Source organism: Apium graveolens, chromosome 5 (genome assembly GCF_009905375.1).
Source record: "Apium graveolens cultivar Ventura chromosome 5, ASM990537v1, whole genome shotgun sequence".
In the NCBI taxonomy this organism is placed as follows: Eukaryota; Viridiplantae; Streptophyta; class Magnoliopsida; order Apiales; family Apiaceae; genus Apium; species Apium graveolens.
Window position 1 is genome coordinate 34,888,210 of NC_133651.1, and position 8,891 is coordinate 34,897,100.

General features: G+C 34.2%; 1 protein-coding gene across 1 annotated transcript; it reads left to right on the forward strand.

Moving 5' to 3' along the window:
• The first annotated feature begins 5,647 nt into the window (after positions 1 to 5,647).
• Positions 5,648 to 8,891, forward strand: LOC141723818 (cyclin-B1-2-like). Its single transcript, XM_074525730.1, has 4 exons — positions 5,648 to 5,848; positions 5,920 to 6,020; positions 8,367 to 8,464; positions 8,658 to 8,891. The coding sequence occupies exons 1-4, from the start codon at positions 5,723 to 5,725 to the stop codon at positions 8,756 to 8,758; spliced, it is 426 nt and encodes a 141-aa protein (XP_074381831.1). The 5' UTR covers positions 5,648 to 5,722; the 3' UTR covers positions 8,759 to 8,891.

Below are 8,891 nucleotides of genomic sequence, written 5' to 3' on the forward strand. Positions count from 1 at the left end.
CTTTGGCATAGTCACCGCGGTTTCAATGACATCAGAGTTTAATCCATCAGAATTTGCAGTATCAGGATTTAGACTGTCAGGATTTACAGAATCAGAATTTAAAACTTCATTCTCAAATCTTAGCTGATCATGATCATTGAAATCTTCAAGTCCAGTAATCTTCTTATCATCAAAAGAGACATTGATAGATTCCATGACAACCCTTGTTCTTAAATTATAGACTCTGAAGGCTTTTGTGGAAAGTGGATATCCAACAAAAATTCCTTTATCAGCTTTAGATCAAATTTGGATAGCTGTTCAGGATGAGTCTTAAGAACAAAACACTTGCATCCAAATACATGAAAATACTTCAGATTTGGATTCTTTTTCTTCACCATCTCATATGGGGTCTTTCCATGCTTGTTGATAAGTGTTACATTCTGAGTAAAACAAGCAGTCTGCACAGCTTCAGCCCAAAAGTAGGTTGGTAACTTTGCTTCATCAAGCATAGTTCGTGCAGCTTCAATAAGAGTTCTATTCTTTCTTTCAACAACTCCATTTTGTTGTGGAGTTCCAGGAGCAGAGAATTCCTGCTTTATTCCATGATCTTTGCAGAACTCTTCCCTGATCAAATTCTTGAACTCAGTGCCATTATCACTTTTTATGATTTTCACATAGTCTTTGACCAATTTATCCAGTTGTTTGACATGATCAATCAAGATAGATCCAGTTTCACTTTTTGTATGCAAAAAATACACCCATGTGTATCTGGTGAACTCATTCACTATGACCATAGCATATTTCTTCTTTGCAATAGACATGACATTCACTGGACCAAATAGATCAACATGTAGTAGGTGATAAGGCTCAAGAATTAAAGATTCAGTCTTGCTCTTGAATGAAGATTTTCTTTGTTTTGCATTTTGACATGAATCACAAAAGCCATCAGGAGCAAATACTGATTTTGGCATTCCTCTCACAAGATCTTTCTTGACAAGTTCATTTATATTGTTAAAATGTAAATGATAGAGTTTCTTGTGCCAATTCCAGCTTTCTTCAATTGATGCTCTACTTAACAGACAGATTGCAGAACCATCAGTACTTGTTGAAAGCTTGGTTTCATAAATGTTACCATGCCTGTATCCTTTCAGAACAACTTTGCCTGTAGATTTTCTTACAACTTCACAGTGTTCTTCAAAGAAATCCACATGATAACCTCTGTCACAGATTTGACTAACACTCAGCAAATTGTGTTTAAGTCCTGAGACTAGAGCTACTTTTTCAATGATGACATTCCCAAGATTGATATTGCCATATTCCAGAGTTTTTTCCATGTTGTCATCTCCATAAAAAATACCTAGGCCAGCTTTCTCCACAAAGTCTGATAGCAGGGCTTTATTTCCAGTCATATGTCCTGAACATCCACTGCCCAGAACTAGGATATTTTTCCTGTTGCCCTACAATCACAAAGACCACTAATGATTAGTTTTGAGGACCCAAACTTGCTTGGATCCTTTGGCCTTATTAAGTTTGTTAACATTTGCAGCAGATTTAGCATCAGAGTTTATGTTAACAGTTTTCTTATCAGAATTTACAATATCAGACTTTGCTTCAGAACTTTCACTAGAATGAATAATGCTAACTTTCTTTAAAGAAGGTTTTATTTGATAATAATCATAGTACAAACTATGATATTCCTTACAAGTATAAATGGAATGTCATAAACTACCACAATGAAAACAAGGATTTTGTGGCCTATATCTAACAAACTGACTCTTAACTCCTGATTTTGAAGGTAAGGAGTTTATGTTCTTATTCTTCCTGCAAAAAGAAGCCAGAAGGTTAGAATTTCCACAGTTATAACATTTCTTTCTAGGAGCATTAGGAACAGGCTTATAATCATTGTTTTTATTCACACCTTCCTTTCCATTCCTTTTTTTTCTAGGTGGCTTTACCTTGTTTACATTCTTAACATCTTTCAGTTTATGCTTAAGTTGCTTCTTAGTCATTAAGCCTGTGTTAACTTTAATTGTCTTATCCTGTTTTAATTTGTCAGAAGTTGAGTCTGCCTTAACTTCTGTCTCATTATCTTTCATCTTTTCAGAATCAGACTTTACAGATTTCGCTACAAACTTAACAGGATTTAACTTTGGCTTTTGTTTAAGAACTATAGGCTCAATTTCTACAGTTCCTTTATTATTCTTATCATCTCCATTACCTAAGCCCTCTTTCCAATTTCCACAACATAACAGAGTCTGAGTTGTTTTGCCAGAGTTAGTCCAAGTCCTGATAATCTCTCTTTCCTTTTCTAACTCAGTTTTTAGAGATTCATTCATTTTAAGCACTTCATCCCTAACATAGAAAGCATCATCTCTATCTTTCTGAGTTTGATGGAACATAACTAACTCTTTTTCTAAATAATCATTCCTCCTTTTATAAGCAAGATTTTCAGAAGTTAATCTTTCACATGTTAAAGTTTGATCTCTATAACTAATGAACATGGTTTTAAGATATCTTCTCAACTCAGTAATATCATCAGTATGAAAGGCTTAAGTAGTTTGAGGTACCTTTAACTCAGCAATGTCAGAACTGCTATCAGCATTTGCCATCAAGGCATAGTTCACCTCACTTTCAGAATCTGAAGTGTCTGTCCAGCTTTTTTTCTTTATGACAAGAGCCTTACGTCACTTTTTCCTTTCTTGCAATCAGGAGATATGTGGCCTTTCTCACCACAGTTGTAGCATTTGACATTTGAGTAATCTCCTCTGTCATACTTTCCTCCTTTGCCTTCAGATTTTCTAAAACCTTTCTTATCAGAACTTGCACCTTTCCTGGAAAATTTCTTTCCCCTTCTGAATTTCCTGTATGCAATTTTTGTTATTCCTCTCATCATAAGAGCACACGGCTTCATCATCTCTTCATCAGGGTCCATCTCATATAGACTTTCAGTTTCTGAATCATCATCATTATCAGAACTTGATGACTCAGTATCAGACTTTGTGATGAGAGCCTTTCCTTTGCTTTTCTTTGAGACAACCACTTTAGGGGATTCCTCCTCAGCCTTAAGAGCAACTGTCCTTGACTTTCTCTCATGCCTCTTGCTTCTTTGATCCATCTCAAGTTCATGAGTCTTGAGTATACCATAAATTTCATCAAGAGTAGTTTCATCAAGAGCATAGTTGTCTCTTATAGTTGTGGCCTTCAAATCCCAACTTTCAGGAAGAGCTAAAAGGAATTTGAGATTAGTATCTTCAAGATCATATTCCTTATCCACCAGTGACAGATCATTCAAGAGTTTGACAAATCTATCATATAAACCAGTTAATGACTCATCAGGTTTTGAGTCAAAGTGTTCATATTCTTGAGTGAGTATAGTCTTCCTGTTCTTCTTAATTGAATCAGTTCCCTGGCATCTTGTCTCCAAAGCATCCCATATCTCCTTTGCAGTCTTGCAGTTAATTACCCTATTTGACATGACATTATCAATGGCACTGTGCAGCAAATGTATTACCTTTACATCCTTTGCAATAAATGATATATCTTCAGCTGTATATTCACTTTTCTCCTTTGGTACAGTCTGTGATGGCTGATCTATAACTACAACAGAGAGCTTGGTTGGCTTATGTGTTCCTTCATTGATTCTGTCAAGGTATTCTGGATCTGTAGCTTCCAGAAACATAGACATCATCACCTTCCATGTGGGATACTCAGAAGGTTTCAGTATGAGAACCCTAATAGTCTCATATCGATTATGGATTTGAGTCTTTGGAGTTTCTTCAGTTGTGGTGGGCTTCGTTGGAGTTTATGCTTCTTCAGACATGATTATTTTTGGATCTTTATTGTATATATGTTAACAGATAGCTCTAATACCACTTGTTAGGTCACACACACTCTAGAAGGGGGTTGAATACAATGTTTACTACAATCAAATCGAATATAAGAACTCAAGTAACAGAACACAAATTTTATTCAACACAATAAACTCTATTACAAAGAACTGTTCTCTCTCAGTGATGAACAAATTATCACGAGAGCTGCTAGGGTTACAATGAATAATAATTTCGATTAAGATAACACATATAGTGTAAACCCTATGTCTGTGTTTATATACTACACAGTTACAAGATAATTTCTAATTGATATCGAATATAATTCTGCTTCCTAATATATATCAATCAGTTATCTTTTCTTCCAAGTATTCTATTCCTTATAGAATTATTCTTCTTCATGCATATCTCTTCTTATGTTTGTCTCGATCTTCTTTCCTTCAATCAGCTGCCGTCCTTATCTGAAAGTCTCCTTATGTCCTGATATTATCTCCTGATAAATATCTCCTGATAACTTAAGTTCTGACAACTTAAGTTCTGATATCTTAAGTCCTGACTTCAGTATAAGTACTGATTTTCAGTTAAGTACTGATTTGTCCTGTTAAGTAAGATCTGAAAACTAAACACAAATCATATTAGACATGACATCACAAATATATCTAACAACCTACATACATATATACACACCACCTACATTTATAATAATTCATATTCAACCTTTTTTTCCAAAGTCCCATCTCATTCTCATGTCGGAGGTGCAGCGGGGACGCCGCCCCCTTCGGTTCTATTTTGTAGGAACCCAACCCGCAGCCTAACAACATGCACTTTTATTTCTGCACAAATAAAGGCCGAGTTCGGATTGAATAAGGTGAGGAGCTCGGGAAGGATTGGAGTTATAATGAACAATAAATACTTATACTTGTGCTTCACTAATAAGATTCGGTCTTGGTTTCCTTTTATTTAAAACAAGATACAAGTATAGAGATTTTAGTAGATATGGAGAACCCACATATAGAATTGCAAAAGTGTACATAAGGGATAAGCTGCCTTGGAGATGAAACATTGCTTCAATTCTGTATCTTTGTTAGGTTATGCAAGTACGTTCTTACTAGCTCATAGATACTAGTGCTAATTTTTTTACTTTTATTTAAAAAATAAAGATTTTGTATACTCGTTTACACTTCCACATAGATGTACTTCTGTCCTAAATATTCAGAAAAGTAACAGAAGTATGATATCTAGTTGTTCATTTCAGAACTAGGCGTAAAAAAAATAATCACTCAGTACAAATTTATACAGAAAAGTGTTATTTTTGGAGCCATTCTACACTACATATATATAGAATAGAATGATGGTCAAAATTGCTTTGGAAGTTAAATGTTTAATTTAATTTAACAAAAAACTTGAAATTCATTTAAGTTAATTTAATTCATATCCACTGATATGTGATTTTTTTTAGAGATAGATCATACGTAAAAAATTTAGATAAGTTGATACTAAACAAAATGATTGTTTCAAAAATATTATATCGATAAATTTTCTAGTAAGAATGTAAAATATATCATAATACTTTTTTTAGATTTAGTTTTCATTAATTAAAATTTTATCTAAACACTTTTTTTATATATACAAACACAGAAAATTGATCTTCCCCGGACAAACTAAATTTATCACGGAATATAGATTGATGAATTGGGCCTTAAATTTTTATTCGACCTTTTAAATAGGTTTGTTTCTGGTCCAAAAAGGCCCATGTTAAATAAAACGTTTTGCTAATGGGCTAATTATCAATACATACAGGTATAGGCCCTAAATATATACTGGGAAAAGGCGAGTTTCGTGTTCTCAAAGCTTAGTGACAATATATATTATAAACACACAGAGAGAGAGGGAGAGAGATTAGAGAAAGGAGAGAGATGGAAGGAACAAAGATAATTGAGCAAGGAATTGGAGAGCTAAAGAACGATGCGCTTCGTTTTGGTCTTCAAGGTGTCAAGAGCGACATCGTTGGATCTCATCCCCTTGAATCTTCTTATCATTCTGTTAGTACTCTATCTCTCTCTCTCTCCCAATTGATGTATAATTCTGATGTGTGTATGTTTAATTTGATCAGGCCAGCATAAGACAAGAGGAGATGAAGAGGAAAATACTGGCCAATACTTATGGCTCAGCTTTCCCACTTAAGATGGAGCTGGATCGAAAGATTCTTTCCAGGTTCCAAAATAGAGTTTTTCTTTTGGAATTACTTATTAATATATTTGTAATTGTCTTGTTAGGATTTGTAATTGATGAAGTTTAATTAGTAAAGTTTTGTTTTTGTATTGGGGAGTTTCATTTTGGGGGGTTTTGTTGGCTTCTTTAGGTAATATTTCGATGTATAGGTATTTTGTAAGCTGGTAGAAATGCTGTTAAGTAAGTTACGTTATCAATATACCTCGACGTAACTTGCAATTTCAATTCTCAGATGATGTATGTGAAGAACCTAGTCTATAGTCTAGTTTGGAAATGAGAAAACATTTATCAAGTTATTTTATAGTAGTCTTTCTTCCGATGTTTCTTCACCTAAGAGACGTAAGATATAGTGTGACCTTATATACTTGGTTCAATATGGAAGTGACTGCGAAATATTTGCTAGTTTAACTGTTAAATTAGACATTTACACTTCTCAATTGTAGGGATTTCTCGGGCAATGTGTTGTATCCTCAACTAGATAGGTTTAGTCCATCCACACCTATTATTTTCATTTGAAGTTAAAGTATATCGTATAAGATGCTTTGCTTGATTCCAGGCTGTCTTTTCCAGGACTCTTTGTGTGGGAAAGATTTGAAGTCAAAACTTTGCTAAAACACTCCTACCCATCCCAGACCTAAAAGCTTTCACAGTACTTTGTTTTCAATTTAAAGATAATTTTTCAGCTTCGTGCTGATTAATCTATATCTATTTACCCAGTTACGTAAAATTTGTACAATCTATGTTTTTCCAGAAATTTATTCATCTAGAGATTTTGAGATTGCTAAAAGAAATATATTGTAAAATTCTGGTATATTAAATGGATGCAAAAAGTTGCTTGAAAAGGCCAATGATATAGAACTATTAAAAACATGGTTTAGCTCTAGTATAGTGTGTTGGACAAAGTTACTTAACTAGTTACATGAACTGGTTGGCGAACAAAATGTTAGGTTAAATAACTGTATAAGCATGTAATATCATGATTCAGTGTCAGAGAGATATATTTACCACCAAGGATTAGCAATCAAATAAAATCCAGCAATGAAAAATACAGTCGTGTGAATAAAAATGTAAGGTGCACTAGCAAGGCACTTGAAAGTTTGTATCAGTAATTAAAGATTTTATTTTTGCTCAAAAAGGTGGCTAGAAAGATGAAGGTGATGCATCTCACGACTTGTACTGTTCTGATGTAGTAAAATGGTTATTTTATCAAATTACATATTTTTTGTTCAATCTAATAAAAGAGCATATTTTTTAGTATTTCGTTACTAATGAATAGTTCTGCACTTCTGCGTGTTATTACTTGGTACTCAAATATGTAAATATGTATTTATTTATTGTTATGTATCCTGATATTAAGGGGCGATATTTTACATTCTATTGAGATATTGGGGGATAGAGTTTTAGTTTCTATATGACCCTGATTCGGTGATTCCCATCTTGATCGAGTTTAGTGTTTGCATGACCCCGATTCCCATCTTCTACATTTGATTGTTGGTCCCTCCTACTATCTTGATTATCTTATTGCCTTCGACATGCACTTGACATATATGACTAAATCTCATGTCAAAATTTCTGTTATTATGATCTGAGCTTGAACTCTTGACTGTTCTATCTTTCAGAACATTTGTCAAATTTAATTTGGGAGGTAGTTTGTATAGTTTTAACCTTTTAGTGAATTGGGAGGGGGGATTCGAACCTATGGCCTTGTTTTGGGGGGCGAGGTTGTAATTTAAACCTATGACATTTGCTACTCTAGGCTATCCATGAATCCTCAATAACACTTGTATTTTTGGACTCGTAATTTCTCATTTTTTAAATCTTTTTGTTTGTAATAAGATTAACCTCTTCTTTTGGATAAGTAATTCCATCTCTGCATCTTCTTCTCTTTTTTTCCTTCTAATCACACTTCTCTTTTGGACATGTAATTTCACCTCTGTATTCCTTTGCTAAGTAACTTAACATTTTTTGCTTAAAAGAACGTGTTCTTTAGATTTACAGCAGTAACTGTAAGTGATTTTAAAGGTTACATGATTGGTTCAGAATTACATGGTTCTGGGTTTAGTGCGTAAAACGTTTTGTCCAGCTTTCTTTATAGGGCTTATGGAGATAGTTGTCCAAATTTAAATGTCAGCATGGGAGTGATCAGTTATGTAGCTTAAGACTTGTAGCTTAATGGTCAAATGATCAAATTTGTAGAAGAAGTTATTGCCCTTGTTACAAAGTGTTTAAAGTATTACTGCAGTTGTTTGTTCAGTGGATAACTCCCGTTTACCTAGTTCCTTGATTAGGTAATGACTAGTTAAGAAAGTTGCCTGCTATATTTTGCAGGTTTCAGAGGCCTCCAGGTGCAATACCATCCTCCATGCTGGGCTTGGAATCTATGACAGGAGCTCTGGAGAACTTTGGTGTTGAAGATTTCCTCAATGGTATTGTTGCTTTAGATTTTATGTTACCTCACTATCTTATGAAAGTATACATTCTTATGCTCAATGGTCAAATAATGCTCCATTAGACCATTTGAATTCTTTAGCTCTATCTGTCTAGTTGTCCAGCTCCAGCTATTACAGCTTGATTATACTCCTATACCTATCCTAACTGTCTTCTATATGCTTTCTTTAGATCCACGCGACTCAGAGACACTGCGCACCGCTGACATGCATCATGGAATGGAAGTTCGCCTGGGTATCTCCAAGGGGCCAGTCTGCCCTAATTTCATGTGAAGCATTTATGTTAGAACTTTCAAATTTATTTTACAGGCACTCAGGTGTTTGATTTGTAACTTCTCATGTTCTGGAATTGGATCTCTTAAGTTGAAGATTACTGTGAGTTAAAGAAAAAGTACTTTCATCATTA

Coding starts and splice junctions, on each gene's coding strand:
- LOC141723818 (XM_074525730.1), top strand. CDS start 5,723: ATGGAAGGAACAAAGATAATTGAGCAAGGAATTGGAGAGCTAAAGAAC. Junction 5,849..5,919: donor TTGAATCTTCTTATCATTCT/GTTAGTACTCTA, acceptor TAATTTGATCAG/GCCAGCATAAGACAAGAGGA. Junction 8,465..8,657: donor TGTTGAAGATTTCCTCAATG/GTATTGTTGCTT, acceptor TGCTTTCTTTAG/ATCCACGCGACTCAGAGACA.